Raw genomic sequence first — 20,346 nt, forward strand, 5'->3', positions numbered from 1 at the left:
CCTGTTGGATGAAAAAGTATATCTATCTAAAATTCAAAAAGAACAATGTCAAGAAAAGGTTCAAAGTAGGTAGTCAGCTATGTACAGAGGACATTGCAGCTGCATTCCACTGCTGGACATGTAGAAACTGTTTATTTCAAATGGAGCCAAGTAAGCATATATGCTTTAAGATTTGAAGACATTTTAATGCCAAAATATATAACCATGACTGAATAATACTGCTGCAGTCAAAGTTTCACTCTAGATATTTCCCACGACATCCTTGTGATATTACCAGTTGCAAAACGTACCTCACATTTTTTAATGTATTTTATTCCACAGCTCCAATGATCAAATTCACCCATCACTTCATTTGCGCTGCAATAACGACTCCACAACGAAGATTTTACTTGAGTTTATTTCTTTAAAGTTACATTCAAGCAGCACAGAAAAGGGAGAAAAAAAATCTGCAGATTAAGGGCTTTCTTTGAGACTGAGGCAGTGTTGTGAAAGCACTTAGATTTAATGGTTAATCATGAGTAAAACATTCATTTGCTGCAGATTTTTAGTCCATCTTCAGTTGAACATTTTGCTGAGTCTCAGTCCAAGTTGTGCATTTCTCTCTTTCTCTTTACTAATTACATCTTTAAGTGCCTTTATAGCAGGAGGTAGTTCTGGTTGGAGCTCCAGCAGTTTCACAAACGCCCCTTTGGCCTCCTCCAGCTCATTCAGCATCTGGCAGGCTTGCCCCAGCCGATACCAGGCTTTAGCAGCACCAGGATCCAGCTGAGTGGCTTTAGCAGCACTTGCCTTAGCCCGCTCCGGTTGGTTCAGTTTCAGCTGGCACAGAGACATGTTTGAGTGAAGCTCTGCTTTGATGATTTTGAATTCATCGACTGAAGGGAACTGTTGCGTTTCGTCAGTAGTGTTCGTGTCTCTCAGCTCTTTCGTTTCACGCTCCTCTCCTTTTTTCTCCATATCTCTAAAGAGGCCACAAAGAGGGATGAGGAGTTTGAGGGCCCGGCTGTAGCTGTCTGCAGCTCCCCAAACATCCCCACTCCTGAATCTCACTCCTCCCCTCTCCTTGTGTGACTTGATCCACTCCCATTTTTCACCAGCAGACATCTCCCAGGATTCTTTTCCTTGTGTGAAAACTTGGAGTTCTACAGTCGCACATAAAGGAAGGTTCCCTTCTGAAGGCTGGGAAACGGAGACATCTCGTTCAATTCCAAACGGAGTAAGTTGTATCTAAGTAGCAAAACACAAACCAGGACTGCATCATCAGGTTTGACCGTATCATGAGTCAACTTTGCTTCAGCTCCTCTCTGGTGTTCAAAGCTGCAACCCCACCCAACCCCACCCAGCGCCTTTAAACGAGTGGCCTTAAACTCTGAGTTTAAGACTTTTGAACCGGGTGAAACTGCTAGTAAAACAGTGTTTTTCAGTATAAGTACAGGTTACAATATATTGTACTCTTACGTAAAAGTTTGTCCCTAAATTTGCTTTCAGTATCATATAAATGTAACAGAATACAACCTCTTGCAGCTTGGAGGACGTTCATTCAGCTTTTTTTAGTTTGTAAAAAAATTAACATGAGAGCTGTTAGTGGAGACAATGGAACAGATTTTCAAACTTCTTCACAAAGGTAATTCAACTCAAGAGTTGGGCAAAAGACACCGTCTGTTCCCAGTTAGCTAACATTTGGTGCAAACAAATGAGAGAGCGGGAAAAGCTAAACGCACAGGATGATTGAGGAAGACGTCGAAGCAGCTGGATAGAAAACTCAAAGCAATATGTTCCGAACCAGAAAATGCACAACAACTGAAACACAAACCATCACTAATTCCTAAACAGAAGAAAAGGTCACAGAGAAGCTGTCATGGACTGCTGATGATTGGACGAAAGTGGTATTCACTGATGACTCACCAATCTGCACAAGACAAGGAGATGATGTCGGAACTTTGGTTATGTCTGATCTAATGAAATGTATAAAGACAACAGCCTAAAGAAAACAAGCTAAATCACAAGCGTTGATTACGTGGGGTTGACACCGGGTAAAGGACGAGGTGAGATGGCAGCTGTCACCTCTACAGTAAATGGACAGGTGTACATTGAAATTTGGAGGGTTTTTTAAATAGTTCTTGGCAGAATACCTCATACCAGAAATATCATGCCCCTCAGATTTCATTCTGTTGTGAAACTATTTCAGGATGATAACACATTTTGTCACAGGGCAAAGCGTTCTAACTTTTCTTCAGGAAAGATATACCAACTCAATGACATGGCTGGAAAATAGCGCAGAAAAAAAAAAGTCCATTTAAAGCTCCATCACCATCACGCAAAGCTGATCTGTCAGCAGCTTTACAAGAGAGCTGAAACCTGATTGATGAAGAAGATTCTTTTTCATTAGTCAAGTCAAATGAATTTAAGCCGTCATAAAAGCCAGAGGAGGTACGTTTTAGGTATGTTTTTCAGAGCCAGAATATTCAGCAGTACATTTGTTTTGGTATCATATCTGAGTTTTATTTCTTATTTAAAAAAATAAAACATCCTCCGAGTGTGGCGATTGCACAACATTTTGCAAGAGGTTGTGATACAGAAGGCTGATATACGTTAATGCTGAATTACATATGAATACACTCTTACCTCACATTTCTCTCCGGCTCTCATCCCCTCCAAACATGCCTCTGTCACATCGCACTGACCCTCCCCGAGCCTCAGCGTTGTCCAGTCACCCAATGGAGTCTGTAGCACAGTGTCTTGGCACCTGAGAAAGGGTGTGGATGCTAATTCTGTAACTCTTTTTTCAGACACTGAGCCACCCGAGTCTTCCATGTGAGCTCTGAGCAGCACTCGGACCTGACACAGTGAGCCCAGCTTTGGACAATAATCAGATGAACCTGCTGGAGGAAACAAAGAGACATTATGTGAATTAGAATACTACAAAAATCCTATTTTTAGGAGAAGGTGCTGTAAATGAACAGGTAAATGTTAGAACAGCATCGTACACAAAGCATCTCCAGAAGTAGAAACAGTTTGTTCGTGTATCCGTTTTCGTCGGACCCTCCACAGGCCTCGTGGACACACCGACACCCATGAGGTGACATCAACGCCATCGTGATCACCATTACCATGTCGTGTTTCCAGAGGGTGAGCAGGTTCCATCACTGAGTTCATAAAAACATACAAACATTAGTGAAAGATTATCACATATTTGATCAAACATCCAGCTTAATGCACATGACAATACACATGTGAAAACTGAAGCTGCTGATTTGTGAGAGAATAATCCGAGCTTAGTTTTGCATTTAGACCAAATAATAGGTAACAGTACCATATTTTGATGGGATAACCACACTAAAAATGCTTGGATTTAGCTTCTAAAACAACATCTTTTTCCACAGTTTTTTTAGACAGAGTTCAATAGCCGACCTATACAATAGTTCGGCTAGACACGGTGGGTATTCTTTTCACCTCGTTTTGGAATTTCTTTTATAAATCAGTGAGGTTAAGTAACTCCGACGCCTGTCAGCAAAGAGAATATAGTTCGTAACCTTGCGGATGAAAAAACGTCTGTTTAAACTAAATTAAACCCGTAAACCTTCCGCTTTGTAGCACTCGAACTCAAGTTAAAATCGTCTAACAAATCTAACATAATCAAGCTAATAGTCAGCTGATGCTCTGGACACAGAGACAGTAAGGACGGGGTTTTTCATTCTCAGTATTACCTGTTAAAGATGCACTATTTTAATTGTGCATTTGCGTACATGGTGTGATGGGCTAATGCTATTTATCTACACATAATACTCACTTGGTAACATCGTAACACTCGAGCGTTAGATGGCTCTCGTGCCAACACTGTGCATCTCATTACTCTGCATGACACGAGCTACAATGAAATGTCACAGGTGTGTCATAATATCCACCTTACCCCGTACACAACTGTCAGTAATCCCATCAATGACAAAGCAATGAATCTACAGATTGGTACAGAAGAAACGAAAACAACAAAAGAACATTTGTTCTCGCGTTCTTCTTCGCCTGTCTGATGGCGCTCTTTTTCTTCTTCGTTGTGTTGGAAGCTGGTTGCCAGCGTTACTGAGAGCAGCGCCACCGCCACCTACAGCACCGGAGACTTGGACCGTTCATACCGATTGTAATGAGGTTAGTTTCCTTATAGTTTCTTGGCTAAATGCGTCACATTTTTTTTGTCTGAGAGAAATATTGTAGCTTTCAGATACAGTCAGACTTATGTTCATTCTGGAATAAAAGCACTTCTCTCCCTTTTCCTGCAGATGGATACAACAAGACCCAGATGATTGAGACAGTGTAAACAGTCTTCAGTACATATGCACACTATAAAAAAGCTTGATGTCAGATATGTGCACATGTATTTTTCTCATCTGATTTCTACATGCTGTCATGCACTGTCCACAGCACCCTCTGGACAGTGCATGACAGCATAAGTGTCGTTGTGGGTAAGATAAGTTATTAAAATCTTTTAAAATCTATTAAAATTAAGATCTTATCTCCACAAAACTCAAACACACTTAAAAACAATAAAGTTTGTGGTTATAGCTGATGCTTTGACAGTTATGTGCTTGAAGTTGTGTTGTAGTGTCATAAATTCAATACCTCAGGATTTAGAAAATGTGTGTGTGCACATCTGTGTGTTACTCTGTCCAACAGTATGAGTTGGAGATCCATCCCTTGTAGCCAATGGATATGTCAGAGGAACACTTGACTCTATAAGCAACAAGCTCTGTGTGGTGAAAATACAGAACCAGCACAGGTAGAAAGTGCTCTAACAGGTGGCTTTGGCTGAGACAAGGTAGACTTAATCTAAAGACCAGTCTTAGTCAGAGCCTTGTGAAACAGCCTCTTTCAAAGTTGGCATCTGTGACATTGCAATGCACATATGTTCGGGCTTAGTTTCTTTACAGCACGAAATTATGATTCAAGGTAGAGTAATTCAATAAGTTTGTCAATGAAAACAATTAGTAAACATTATCTTTTACAATTAAATGAGCAGCAGAATTGAAAGCAAAATGAACACAGCAATTAAAGGTAAGAAGGTTTATCAATAGGTGTAATGTCAAAACTTGTCTCAGTAAATTTGTTTAGAAGCATGACTTTCCAGTAGGGGTCCCTCTCTCTTCAACAATCTCACATAAAGTGGACGACAGAGCACATAACATGTAAGTTGTAAGCACTGTCTGTTTCTTGTCAAGCAATTTCACTTACTTTGCAGAGGGAGATTCTTTTGAGCAGCTTCTCACAGTTGCTTCATCATAGGCTGTACACATACACTCAGCTCCAAAGTGAGAAGCTCATATTTCTTCTTTTACTTTTTTTCTATCATTTTTTTTATATATATATTCTCGTGAAATATTTTGGAGATGAGGGCTTTTCAGTACTTTTCACATGCCGTTCAGACAAAGACGCACCTCTTTTGTATCCAAAGACCGATCACTGGCAAACCTTCATTTCCTAATAGATTCCTTTAGTGCCTCATAAAACGCACTTTGAAGCCAAAGGTGAAAGTGTTCCAATACCACTGGTACGATGTCAATTCTGTGAGATTCACTGCTGGTCCAGCTGCTCAGAAAAGAGAGATGTGTGTTACAAAATAAACTGTAAAAACAACACAATTACAAAAAAGAGATTAGCTAATTAAGTGTTCAGTCAATTCCATTTAGATAAATTCAGTACAATTAAATACATTTTATTGATACAGTACCAAATCACAAACAAGACATCTCAGGGTGCTTTACACGATAAAGTAAAGAATAAGCAGTGATTCCCTTTGGGCAGCACTTGGTGACAGTGAACTCCATTTAACAGGAGGAAATCTCCGTAGGAACCAAACACTGAGGAAAAGTACTGGGGAAGACAAGTATAAATATAGACAAGAGAAACAAAGACACAAACCTTCAATATCTTGGGAAGGATGGTCCAGCGTCATCTGAGCCAGCAATAAAGATAGACTGCGTCAAAAAGGAAAGTTTTAAGCCTAATCTGTAAAGTCTGAGTAAAGCAGAAAATCTGCATTCTAAGTTTGTCATAGGGAAACATCCAGTGTAAACTACTCAGCCAAACATGAAATATTAAAACAATCACCAACTAAATAAAACAATAGTCTCAAAATGAAAAAAAATCATAAACAAACACAGCAGATATTAAATATTTCACTAACCGTCTGATACTGATGAGGATACGGACATTTTTAATGGTGGTTTTGTACTGCGAGGATTCAACCGCACAGATACAACAGTGCAGCGTGAGCATGGCTGCTGGGGAAAAAGTGACTTCAGCCAGGAGTCGCATCCATGTATCAGCGTTGTTACTGGTGAAAAATTATAGAGCCATTGAATGAAAAATGAGGAGGGTAATTCCAAATTATATATCATCTTGGCTCTGCACAAAATCAATCCACTGAGCTGCCACTGACTGAAGTTACTCCTGTCACTTGGTTCTCTAAAAAGGTCTGGAGCCCCTGAACTGTTGGCACTGTTGATGTGTTGCCAAGTTTGTGATGGTACTCCATTTCAGCCTCACCTTTGACTAAAAAATCTTGCTTATATAATTCCTCTACCCTTTAAGTAGAAAGTCAAATTATTTTAATTTCTGGCATCCAGGGACTACTAATATCATATCAATGCTATGGGTGGGGTTACTTTTGTTGACTTCAGTCTTCTTCCATTAAGTTTTGTGATTTTAGCCCTAAAACTCCTGAACAAAAAATGGAGGAAGAAAAACAGATTAACAGTCCAACTCAACAATACAATAGAATACAGCTCTCAGCTAACATGTTTAAGCATCTATTGTCAAACACGTATTGGCTGTTTCCATTCAAATCACTGAATTTGCTTTACTCTCTCTTAAAGTTGAGATGGTGTCTGCTTCCCATAACCAAACTGGGAGCTGGCTCCAGAAGAGACAAGGCTGACAACCGAAAGCCCTGTGTCCCATTCTAATTTAAGAGATTCTGGGAAGAACCTTGCATGGTATATCCATAGTAATAAAGTCTTCAATTTAAGTTGTTGATTGGCCAATAAGGGTTTTGTAAGTGGGAATGATGTTAAATTCAGTTCTGGATTTCACAGGGAGTCCATAAAAAGAAGCTAAATGAGAGAAATATGATGTCTTCTGCCAGTTTTCATCAGTTCACTGGATACGGCATTTAAGTACAGCTGGAGGCTTTTGAGGGTGTTACTGGGAGATTCTGTACTTACAACACATCTACATCAGTTCAGCCTAGAAGTAATAAATGCTGGAATAGCTTTCTCTACATCACTGAACATTCCATTTTGACAGTACAAGAAAATCAGCTATTCTGGCATAAATTGACAATCAGTAAAAAGGGCATAAATTATGATTATCTGACTGTAGTGTAAGTAGTTCAGGAGTTAATACAATGTCAAGAGTGTGTCTGTATTCACCATCTCTGTCTCTAATCTAATCTAATCTAATCTAATCTAATCTAATCTAATCTAATCTAATCTAATCTAATCTAATCTAATCTAATCTAATCTAATCTAATCTAATCTAATCTATTATTTTCCTCTTTCTAACAAAAAAGCAGAACATTTGCTTCTATAATCTTTCCCCATGTGTTACTGATATCATCTCACTCTCCTCAGTTTCTCCAGTCTACCCACTCCTGCAGCCCCCTCACCTTCCTTTTGGCTCCCACTGACTTCCCAGCTGGACTATTGTGAAACATCCCTGTGGGTAAATTCAGATGTACGTATCCCAGGGCCTGTGGACTGCTTGATGTTCGCCAAGAGGCCAATGCAACCTGCCAGTGGTGGAGTCCAGGGAGCCGCTGCAACATCACTAGCCAGGCCTTAGAACTGCAAGCAGAGCTGGTGAAACCTCTGCTAGCGTTGCTAAGGGGTCCAACATGCGTCATTCAGGGAAAAGGTGGTGAAGATGAGGAGATAACAGGCGTAGATGGATGGACAGAAATGCTATACATTGAGCTTGTCTAACATTTTTCTTGTTTTGTTTTCCTCATGAAAGGGGTGGTTAGTTCTCCTGCAATTCCTCCTCACACAACCCTTTACTCTATTAGATACTAACATACACACACACACACACACAACATTCATGACAACGGTAAGCCAGAGGCTTACTCATAAACAGATCAAGCCACACGACATGTTTATTTCTCACGGTGTAAGGAACTGCTGCACATTCTGCTGTTGCTGCATGTATATGTTTAAGTGTTTTGGGCACTTTAACTGCATCTAGGTTTACTCCCTCTGGGCTGTTTATTATCTATATAGAGAAACCTGACGACAGCGACAGACTTTACAATGTAAACTCAGTGTGAAGCCTGTAACTTTATCCCACTTAGTTCCCACACTCTTCATTAGTTGACTAGACTATCTAGATAAACTAAAGGATCATCAAATATCATTTAGGCTCTACCTAAAACCGGACTCAGTTTTAAAATCAAATCCAACAATAGACATCTCAATTCCATGTGTACAGTGAGCATGTTGGAGAAGTGTTGTGCTGTACAAATGTGGTGCCAGCCAGAAAGAAGCTTGAATTATTTCGATTTCCAGGGTCCATGGGTCAAAAGAGACAGATCTAAGAGAAAAGTCAAATTTACACCAGTGTGAGTGTAATATTGAGTCTATCACTGTCATACTAGTGCTGCTTTTAGAGTGATCAATGAAGAAACACAACTTGATGCACAGCTTTTAATTCAGACAGATTGCCAGGAGAGTTGCACAAGAATTGAAGTATGACTTTACTCTTCCATTAGCAGGAATGGAGTAGAGCCTGCCAGGTTAGCGCCATTTATCTACATTATAATGTCATGATGAGATTGTTCCAAGTGCAAGAGAAAAAAACAGGCTCCCAATAAATTCCCAGGATAACAAGACATCCTAGTATTGCATCCTTGTGTGGCAGATGCACTGTCAACATACGCAAAGGCTGAACACTTCATGCTTCACCGAAAATGTTATGTTTAGTGGCAGCTGTAACATGTGCACCAAATGCCATTAACATGTAAAAGATTTATACCTTTTTATGACAAACAGGGGATACTGTTAATATTTCAACACTGCACACGTTAGAGACGACCACATTTGTAACTGTTGGAGGAGTTTCTGCTTCGTTGCTAGTCTGAAAGAAGTCTAAAGTCTAATATCTTGGTTTTAGACTGTCGATAGAACGAAAAGCTGTAGAACATTGGTAATGAAATTTAGCATCATATGCACTTTTGAATTCAACTGTAGGGTCTCAAGAATAGTGTATGTGCAACAAATCAACTCACAAACTGAAGTAAAATTTACGTAGATTAAAAATAGATAGAGAGAATAGAGAATTCTGCTCCCTTCCACAGACGCACAAGCACCCGTGTTACTACCTAGTTACCATTACTGAACACATTTAAATCACGGCATGCTAATTTGTATTAGCCTGCTGGCAAAATAGAGAATCTGGCATTAAGTATGGGCAAATTCGTTTTATCTGGATCTTAAGACGCTCCTTAAGTCCATTAAATAGTTTCTCTGGGGGGCAGTTATAGAGTTGGTCTTGCAGAGCTTGAGTAGGAACCCACTGAGGGGAGGAGATGGCTATCAGGAGCCACATGGCAGTTTACGGGATGGGGGGTGGCGGGGAGTGTTTTTATCGATAAAAGTGGTAAAATGGGGTCTTCCTGTAAGGGAGCCTGAGGATATTCTTGTGACAATACTTTCATGCACTGATTTGTTATATGTGTGGTTGGTTCTGTGATTACAGATAGTCTCCATTAGGCCTCTGCACGCATATTAGCACACATCTGGATATACTTCTTCTCAAACAGTGATACCTACATACAGTCTGGCATTCCATGTGACCTTTTAATACCATCTACAAGTAAAGATAAAGTCAGTCACTGACTAATATATCTGCACACACAAACACGCATGCCATCTGCTCATGTCTTGCAACAGTTCTTTTAATATCCACTTTTTTTCTGTTGTCTTTGTTTGGATGATCTGTATGGCAATTGCAGCAACAGCGTCATCCTCCAGTGATGCAGCATTTGAGTGACTTTGATGGTAAAGCTTCGTCAACATATCCATAAAGATTTTATAGATCTGTTCAGGAGAGGCCTTCTCTGAGAGAGTTTGAGAGTTAACTGTGTACAGGTGTGACTTGTGGACCTCCTCCTTAAAGGCCAACTTAACTCATCATTGTCAGAAATCACCTGGTCTGCTGCGATTTATTCAGACATTAGGTTTAGATCAAGGTATGAGGTCCGTAGAATGGGGCAAGCGGCTCTAATTCAAACCAGCCTCAAGTCAAAGTAACAGCTAGCAGCGGTCTGTCAACTGGTGGTCCGGGGCATGTACTGTCATGTGTGTCTGTCAGTTATAGTTACTGAGTTCACACACTGAGGTTGATCTAACTGTGCCAAACCACCAACGACTATTCATCTTCTACCTAGTGGGTGGTGATAAGTGAAATGGCCTGTGGCATGAAGAAATAATGTGCTGGCACAGCAATTGTTGAGTAAACAAAGACAAGAAAATGTAAGTTGTAAGTTCATTTTATTAATTTGTGAAGTCTGATACTGGCCATCCAACACTGACATGCCTCTATGTTGCCATCCAACACTAAACAGTTGTGAATATGAGCAATCGGAAAATTGACTGTATACACAAACACATGTATGTATATATATACACACACACATGTATGTATATATATACACACACACATGTATGTATATATATACACACACACATGTATGTATATATATACACACACACATGTATGTATATATATACACACACACATGTATGTATATATATACACACACACATGTATGTATATATATACACACACACATACACATTTACATATAAACACATGTAGTGTGTTTATATGTAAATGTGTGGTGCATGAATAAAAATGTGTTTCTGTCTGGTGGACCTCAGATCTCGGATGTGTTTTCTCACAACAAAAATGCAAATCTACTGATTTGTGTCCACAGATACAGTTTTTTGTGCTACAGTGCATGAAAATAACTTAATAGTGTCACAGCACCTTATGTAATAGACACATTTTGCTTGCATTTGGAAGTCAGTGGGGTTGGAGGAATACACAACACACCCAACTGACAAATGGGAGAATCAAGACTGTAGTAACTTGAAAAGCAATGGTATCCAGTAGAACCTGTTGGAGAACTTGCCTCATCTTGCTGTTCAGTGACAGTCCTTAGTACTTACAGAACCTTGATGGCTCTTTTCCTAATATATATGATTTGTGTTTATTTTGCAATTATACATCATATACAGAGGCTGTACAGTGATGTGGTGATTAATTCATGGTTAATTGATGTCTCTAAATTGTCCGTGGGAGTGAGTGTGAGCATGCGTGGTTGTTTGTCTCTGTGTGCCCAGTGGTCATTGGGAAACACTGGACATTGGATGGATATGATACACAGACTATGTTCCCTGGTGTTAAACACAGGGAAATCCATCTTATTTATCTACAGCTTTGCAGTACAGATTTGTTTTAGCAAATTTTCCTGTTTAGTTTTCTGGAATATGTGCATCAAAAAAATTGGACTAGAGATGAAACAAGTTAAAAGATGTATGTGGTGAGTTATCAGTTTTGTTTAAGTCATGGTTAAAACATGTATGAACAATAATGCATGAACTCTTGAACTGCTCCCCATCATTTCGATAACAATGCTTACTAAATACGAACATACAGATTTTACCTGAAAATCTGATCAAAATCTGATTGTAGTGATCAGTTTGAATGCCAAACTAATATTTTTCTGTTCTATTAGCTGATTAGTTTATTCTAGTTCTTGGCACGCATTGCGGTCTCTCTGAAATACACCAGAAAAGTTAAAGATTTTTATTTAGTGTACTCGGTGCAGAAATAAAAATGAAAGTGGGGTTTAAAGTATATTACTCAAATTACAGATATTCCTGGAGGAAATGTGGAAATAAGACATTGATCTTCAACTGCCTTATTCTTCAATCTTCAAAATCTTTGGCCATTTCTACTTTTGTGTTTCACACCATTTTGTTTCAAATATTGGCCAGTAACAATTTCAAATATTGAATCAAAAATGCCTGGGTGAAGGCTTTCACAGACATGACAGTTTCTGTTTCAGTATATATAGAGCTTCCTGTACCCTGCAGAAATAAATATGGCAGTATGAGGAGAGGGCAGAACAGAACAGGGCAGCCCACCCATTGTAGTCCAACATACGGAGGGCAGATGTACGGAGCTGCTCTCAGAGTACAAAAGGTTGATCTAAATAAGAGCCAGCTGAACTGAACTCCTCCTCAGAACTGGACCCCTTACTTTCTGGTCCTCCATCTCTCGTTCATCTTTGTAGGCCTTTATCACTAATCCTCTCACATTGTTTGACCCATGACTCGGTGCCCATACTTTTTCACATCTACACTCTCCGTCTTTTGTTCGGCTCTGAGCAGGTGTATGTGTGGCAGATCTCAGGGAGTAAAGTATAAATCTGTAGCAGCTCTGACAGCTCGCAGTTTCTGGTTCCCATTTGGTCTGATGCCTTACAAACAGCCTCTCCTGCTCTTCTCATTCCCATGTTCATTGCTCTCATTCTATAGGTATTCCCAAAACCTTTTGAAATTTCATGTGTTGAAAAAACGTAATTTTTTCCTCAAATATCCACATCCAAAGCAGTATGTCATATCATCTATCCTTTGTGTTTTATTATGCCTTGTATGCGCCGGTATTAAACTGACATACAGTTTTAATGAAAACATGAGCCAACTCAAATAGTATTTTACCTGACAGCTTCTGGCACAGCACTGATGGGGAAAAGTTGTCCTACTTAATGCTTTCATCTTCAGGCATATCAGTCGATCAGTAAAGCCACTTAATGCGGGCTTGTGTTTCTCTGTGCTATCAGTCTGCTACACAGCTCAAAACCCACATACACATTGACAAGGGAAGAAAGAATCTGTTTTAAAAAAGAGAGTGTGTGGCCTTGATCTAATGTTCATGCGACATAATTTGAATTATGTTGCTGGAGCCCAGTTAATTTTCTTCTTCTCTTGAGACTTTGCCATTACCGGATCAGTTTAAACTTAGTTTAACTAGTTCACAGATAATTTCTGAGCAATATTACAAGACACATTCAAACCCGTGCTTTGTAATTTTATATATTGAAACCAAGCATCCAAATGTAGCTTCTTAGCGCAGTCTTGAACAGCAGGGAAGGGTGGGAAGGTTAGAACCGTTGACTATTCCAAAAAGTGCTAAAGGAGACTGACTTAGAGAGCTCAGCGTACAAGCACAAAGAGACAGACGACCACCAAGGAGGACCCTGAAGCTTATTAGAAGCACATGGAAAGACATATTACAGACATTGAAACATTTGTGTATGATGACAAGCAAGGTAGGTTGGGGGGGTCAGATGTGCATGAGGAGGCATAGAATGGACCACTAGCTTAGATCAATTCTGCAGAAATGGAAGTTCATGCAAGGCTGAGTGGGCATTTGGGCCGAAAATTAAAGTCCACTCCTCAATGTTTAAGAAGGATTTTACAAGATTCTGCAACCCTGAGTGGATGTCAAAGCAACAACTATTTAAGTTAAAAAAATTCAGTTGGTTGCAATTTGCACCAATAAATGTCACTGAATCACACTCACTGCTTCTTTCAAATTAAATCACAAAATATAAGTATCGTAAACCACATACAAAAGTAAAAAAAGGCATACTTGCCTAATAATTACACAATTGAAAAATGAACTGGCACACCCCATAGGTTAAATTTTTGACTTGAGAAGTTAGATGAAACTAGGAGCGATCCTTTGATTATTCATATGTTTGTCAGCTTTTGTGTCTTGTCACAGAAAGTACTCTATCTGTGAACACATCAATGTGTACAAAATACCCAGCAATGTATTGTATGGGCAGCTAACAGAGGGATTGGAGATCTATCAGTCAATTGATTAAACATGGGGACTGAGGAAGTTCAGTTTCAACCAATTAGCCAAAGACTAATGTGAAGGTTGGTGGGTTGAAACTGAACTTCCTCAGTCCCCATGTTGACGTGTGGTTGGGCAAGACGATGAACTCTACCTTTCCTCCGATGCATTTCTGACTATGTGCGATAGAGAAGAAGCACTGTGTGGCCCGTAAGACTGTCAAACCTGAAGCACAGATTGATTGCACTTTATAAGTGAAAAAAAGAGATTCTCTTTATCTTACTGCTTACTTATCTTACTTAGTGATTCGCACATGCCAAACACAGGTGTTTCAGCTCCGTATCGGTGTGTACTTACACATGTCTGGCCAGCCTCGCAGAATCAGCTGAACGATGACAGCAACGTTGGTTTAGAGCGACGAGTTCTGTAATGGAAGCCTATACTTACACAAATAGCCTGTTTCACCTCAGTTAGTATCTTCCATGCCAACTATGAGGCATATCAGTGGTGGATCAACTGTATCCCACTATTCAACTTCTGAACTTTCACAAGATGTTGATATGAAACAAAAATGCATCATTCCCAACTTGAAAGTAAAGTGTGAAAGGGCTTTAAGAAGTCCTGTATTTAAAACTAGCTCCATGTTCACCTGTTCCAATTGTAAAAGGAGTTTTTTTTTTTTTTTTTTTTTTTTTTTGGGGATTAGAATTGGAACCAAATTTTGATGTTAAAAGTGGTACATTGGTACATGGGCAAATTTGACATCAGGAATTCATTTGGGCCCAGTCCTAAGTGTGCACCTTGGTCCTACACCTCCATTTGGCACACTGACATGTAGGGCTGTGCTTCCATTTTTTTTCGTGGATCAGGGAGCAGTGGTCATTAAGCCATTCGGATTGCCCTCCATGTTGCAAGGCCAGACGGCCACAAACCCTCAATCAACATTATGAAACGTAATCTACCCTACCTGGCCCAGTGTTAGTGAAATAACTAAGATTGTACCTTGGATTTTAAAAGAAGGAAGGCACATTGGACAAAAAATTTTAGAGACCATCAGATAAGCACAGCAATAGAACAACAAATCTGATCATTCATCTGATGAGAAGTCATGGTGAATCCTTCACTGCTAACGCAGCTAGCACGAGGAAGAACAACAACAATACATAATGTAAAGACATGAATACTAAAGAATTTTTTTCACCAAAACTTTGCTGCAATTCAGCAAGATCAAAGGTAAATACAGCACCTGTTGCCAAATTTATTGCTAAAGATTTACTATCATGTTGTTGAGAGTGATGGCTTTTGATACATGATACATACTTTGAGCTGTTGTAAGAACATATCAATTAAATAGTTTTTCACTGAAAGTGGTCTGCCAGACTTGTGTATCACAGTAAAGAATGAAGTCAAACTCTTATATAGATGTTTTCCTAAGCTACAAATTACAGAAAAAAATGTAGTTCCTGGTCATTTATACGTCAATTTGAAGGTAGCTAACCAGCTAACCAATAAAATAAACTGACATTAAGATTCATATCTCGTGTATGTAGGTACACATTAGACCATCATCCTTAAAATTGAGATATACACACCCCTTACTATTTGTAAATAATCTAATCCGTTTTATTAATAAAGATTAATTGATTCATTATTGTTGTATTGTCAACTTTTCTTAATGACTAGTACTTTCACTTAAAACTGAATGAGACTGAATCCAGGACTTTTTCTTGTAATAGAATAATTGAGTACTTCTTTCACTTCTGCTTAAAGTACATTGCAACTCTTAAACTGTTGCAGCAACAAGCCAGGAGATGCTTCCAGGACCTTAAAGCAGTCCAGAAGATGATCTCAGCGTTGCTGTATCTTGCTGTGTTTTAGATCTCAGGAGACCACAAAAGGGCCCGTCCATCACAGCCAGAGATTTTAGTGAGAGCTGACATTAGGGTAATATTTCACTCTGACAGTCAAGGACACATGCCAGCCTGCTGCCGACGTTATGCCAGCTTTTGCTGGACTGCTTTAGGTGGGCGCAAAGCAACTATTGTTCACATATGAGCTCAAATCTGGCATTCTTCAGCAAGAAAATGTTGATGCTGACATTGTCTTGCAGTTTCCTAACAACAGTCTGACACTCACAAAGATTTGTATATGGAGTTCATAAAGTAAGTTCGCTTTTAAACACATGGCGGTGTGTGTAACAAAAGCCTTGGATGATGCCAATACTCAAACAGTCATATGAAAAACAAAGTTAGCTTGCTGGTGATATTGCACTCACACCACAGGCTGTTATCAATAATACAAAGAGAACAGTATTAGGCGCTGTCTATCCCACCCCAGCAGAAATCAAAATAATGCTTTTGTCCAGGATTTAATATAGCAGGAAATTAAAGGGAAGGGACAGACTCACAGGGCTCCAGAGTCTTTCACACAGGCCTGCTGGGCTTGAAGAAAAACACGCTATGAGCAAGCTTTAACTTCTGACATTTACAGACACCCAGCAAATTATTTTAAAAAAAGAAAAAGAAAATGAAGCTTTTGATGTTAACATCCACTTTATTTCCGGAGTTTTTAAATCATAAACAGTTTTTTTACGAGTCTTTCAACTGTTATAGTCACACAATTAGAAACTTATTATTATGACTATGATTATATATCAGAGTGTACGCTTCAAGTGTATATCAGTGATATCACCAGCAATGGTAGTGGTGACTGCCCGATCAGTAAGTCACAGTTTTAGCAGAGCACTGCATGGCCATGTGTCAGCAAGAGTTCTCAGATTTGTTTGGATGTCTGGGATGTAGAGGTAGTCTAGTCTTAGTTTACTTGCTTGTCCATGAGTGTCTGTTTGTGCAGCATAAACTATGTGATACATCCTGTTGACGAACTCATCTTAGAATCCTCATTTTATAAGGTAGCACGCTTTCATATAGTTTATTTTGAGTTATGAGCATGTTGCTCGATATACTATGATGGGTGATCACAAAAGCCCACAATCTGAAAATTATGTTCACAAAAAATCTATTAGTTTTTTTTTTTCACAGAAATTTTTCTTGCTTTATTTGACAAACAGTCCAAAACGTTAATACATCAGTTCTGATATATGACCACGAATCCTCGTATTGCAAAACCTAGAAATGTTGACAAATGACTTGAGGGCATACACAGAGCGCTTCATGTGTGAAATTATTGCATAAATCCTTTTGTGTCTGCACACAGAATGCTGCCAGATCTGATAAATTCAGCAGTGGTTGGGACTGAAGCCTGCAAGTGAGAAATTTGGGAGAATGGCTGGAACACTAAATTTACCAGACCTTAATCTGAGATTGAAATTTAGCGAAAGCATGATGTTTTCTGCTTCTAACAATATAAACCAAACCTGTGACTAAACATTCAAATTTCAAGAATACAATTAAATCTCATTCCACTCTAAAACGCTGACCTGATAAATAGTAAATATACACAGTAAAAGCTGAACAACAAAATCTCCTCATCCCTATCACCAGACCTGAATAAGATATGGAAAACTTCAATAAAAATACAATCTTACAATCTTTTCTCACAATTTTTCTGTCTGCACAATCAAAACTGTAAATTGAAAGATAAAAACTAGTCTCAAAATGATAAGCCAGTGATATTTATACCAGCAAAAGTGTTGAAAAGGTCCAGAGGTTTACTGAATTGTTGCAGCTGACATGAAGTACAGCAAATTTGACAACCATTTTTGTCATAGTGGTTGACTATAAGGCAGTGCCCTAAATATAAATGTGTTTAAATGCCAAATACAGGCTTGCTTAACTTTCTGCCAAATAACTGATAGAGTGAATTATAATTGTTGAGACACAACTCGTCGGACGACAATATAAAATGTAGAATGAGACAAAAAAAAAAAGATTATTAGAAGGCAAAGAACTATTGAAATAAACATGGTAAGCTGCAGCAAAAGTAATGATCTCCGCAATCCAAACACGGCATGCCTTAAGATTACATGTACACAGGTGCAGCCAATGACAACAATTAGGACCATGATGCCCCTGCACCATCCAAAGGCGGGTGGTGTTATGTCTCTGGAGTCACACCACACAGGCACTAGAATTAATTTGATCAGATCATTTAAAACAGTTTCACAGGTACACATGAGTACATTTTCACATAACTTGTGTATCAGATAATGCAAAATTTTTGTTAGTTCTATTAACAAACCATCCCACTCTTTTTCAGACAAATTAACAAGCCCAGCAGAATGTTATCAGAGGGGTTTTGAGGGTTTAATGTTGTGTTCAGATGCTGTGTAGGGGCTGTAGTTACCACTTGTGCTAGGAAAACGGTCTCTGTCTGAGCCCCTTGATCTCTGCAGAGTTCACAAGGGTTGGTATTGCAGAGGCTGAGACTAGTGGGGGTGACCACCATGTTGGAGTCCTTCATCCCGTGTGTGTGTGTGTGTGTGTGCGTGTGTGTGTGTGTGTGTCTGTGGTACAGAATGCCTGGGTCTAAACCACATTTGATTTTTATACGCTTGTGGCTAACAGGAGCCAGATGTAGCTGCCTTTAGGGAGACTACCCTGGAAACTGCCATTTATTTCTCTTTTTCACTCTCTTTAATGAGATGTGTGCATGCCTGCTTACATACATGTGAATAAAAATAGCCAGTTAGCCACAACAGCATTGATACTACTCAATAAGCTGATAACGGTAGTACGAATTTGCTTGATTGTTTAGCTGCAACAAAGATACCATGCCTCTTGCTTAGGAGCTGTGGATGGTCACGTAATGATAGATTAAAAACAAAAGTGTGTCTATGAGGAAGTAATTGTTCTCTGATCGCTAAATGACACAGAAGAAGATTCATGAACCACAAGTGAGAGGTGAGGCAAGAATTGAATGCAAAAATGAGAATACTCACACACTCACACACATAAAAACAAATTATCACTGACTTTGATGGTCAAGTGTCCTCAGAAAAATAATGCTATTAGCATTTCAGTGATCAGTAAGGATAATCATTCACTTGTTATCAGAGGCAGAAGACGAATTTGAATTTTTACTTTTATGCCTCTTCTATACAACATCTCAGAGGTATATGTTGTTTTACTTCTATCAAGTTTTCATTCTACATCCATTCTACATTCTGTATCCAAAAAAAACAGAATAATTGAAAGGTTAAATGTACTTTTATGGCTTGAGAAAGTTCTCCTAATTCTTAATCTGAATAAAACTTTAAAAATAAAAAACAAACCAACAAACGTCACAAACACACCAAAACATCATATTAACTTATGACTTTATGTATTCTGCATTCTACTTGTACTGGAGTAGTTAGAGTATATAGAGTACTTTTACTAAATTACCTGATTACTTCCGCCTTAGGCTTGTAATGGCAAGAGTACCAGAGGTATTGCAAAACAGTTTTCAGGCTATTCTCTTCAGAGCATGTAGATAGGTCAGTGCTGAAAAGGGATCAGAGCAAAAGAACAACGACTGAGTGAGAAAGGAGAGTGTTAATTGAAAGCGAATGTGTCTGTTCTGGCTGTTGGTCAGAGATGGGCTGGGGTCCCACTTGGCTTCCACTTCAAAGGCCCTGCCCGTCTGACTGGAGCGCACCTGCAGCCGGTTAAACCCTGCTCTCATCACTCAGTGCGCACAGAGACCTCTCCCACAACATAGAGCCCTAACTACACATCTTTTTGCCAAAGACCCACAATGGCCAACATTCAAGAATTCAATCTAAAGCACCAGGTAAGCTGTACAACTTTCACCACAGAAATGCATGTCAGTCACATGGCGAGACAGCTCACAGTGCAACCACACATCAGGGCACCTGCACTCTCCATCACAGGTCACACAGAGCTCAAACATACATTCTACAGAGCAGTTTCATGGACACACAAATATGCACAGTGTAGTCACAGAGAAACAATGACAGAAGTATACTGCTGTGTTTCATGTTTAATTGCTAATCTGTAGAAATCAAAGCAAGTAATTTATATATAGACAGCATACATGGAAGTTACATATACATACATATATATATATATATATATATATATGTATATATGTATTGTCCATAATTTGAGTTAACCCTAACCCAAACATGCACGTCACCTTATAATGATAAATATAGTAAGAAAGAAGCTGAAAAGCTTCAGCATACATTTTAACTTCTAACATAAAAAAAGAGCATGTGAAACATTAATGAAAGTTTACTTACCCAGTAAATCAGATGAGAGCTTTTAATTTGGGACTATCTGAATTTTAAAGCAGTCACATCTGGATTTTATTTTTTGTCTGATTCTACATGAGCTTTTTGTTCTTTCGATTTTGGATTTGAAGTAGATATGTCGGAAGAAAAGGTTCCTTGTTAATCTTGGAAGCAGCAGGGACACAGCAACTCCACTCAGCTTGCAGCTTACTGAACCATAAAACACAGAA

At 39.0% G+C, this 20,346-nt stretch overlaps 1 protein-coding gene across 3 annotated transcripts; it reads right to left on the reverse strand.

Moving 5' to 3' along the window:
* Positions 1-403: 403 nt before the first annotated feature.
* fkbpl (FKBP prolyl isomerase like) lies at positions 404-4,036 on the reverse strand. 3 transcript variants are annotated; one of them, XM_072366741.1, is made up of 4 exons: positions 3,911-4,036; positions 2,988-3,146; positions 2,626-2,882; positions 404-1,227 (listed from the first exon to the last, which is right to left on the reverse strand). In XM_072366741.1, the coding sequence occupies exons 2-4, from the start codon at positions 3,142-3,144 to the stop codon at positions 556-558; spliced, it is 1,086 nt and encodes a 361-aa protein (XP_072222842.1). In that variant the 5' UTR covers positions 3,145-3,146; positions 3,911-4,036; the 3' UTR covers positions 404-555. The 3 variants fall into 3 exon arrangements, with proteins under 3 accessions (XP_072222842.1, XP_072222841.1, XP_072222840.1); XM_072366740.1 differs by lacking the exon at positions 3,911-4,036 and adding an exon at positions 3,791-3,885 and having other exon boundaries at positions 2,626-2,879; XM_072366739.1 differs by lacking the exon at positions 3,911-4,036 and adding an exon at positions 3,791-3,885.
* Positions 4,037-20,346: the final 16,310 nt, after the last annotated feature.

The sequence above is a fragment of the Leuresthes tenuis genome, unplaced genomic scaffold (genome assembly GCF_036924035.1).
Source record: "Leuresthes tenuis unplaced genomic scaffold, fLeuTen1.0.hap1 SCAF_16, whole genome shotgun sequence".
Lineage (NCBI taxonomy): Eukaryota > Metazoa > Chordata > Actinopteri > Atheriniformes > Atherinopsidae > Leuresthes > Leuresthes tenuis.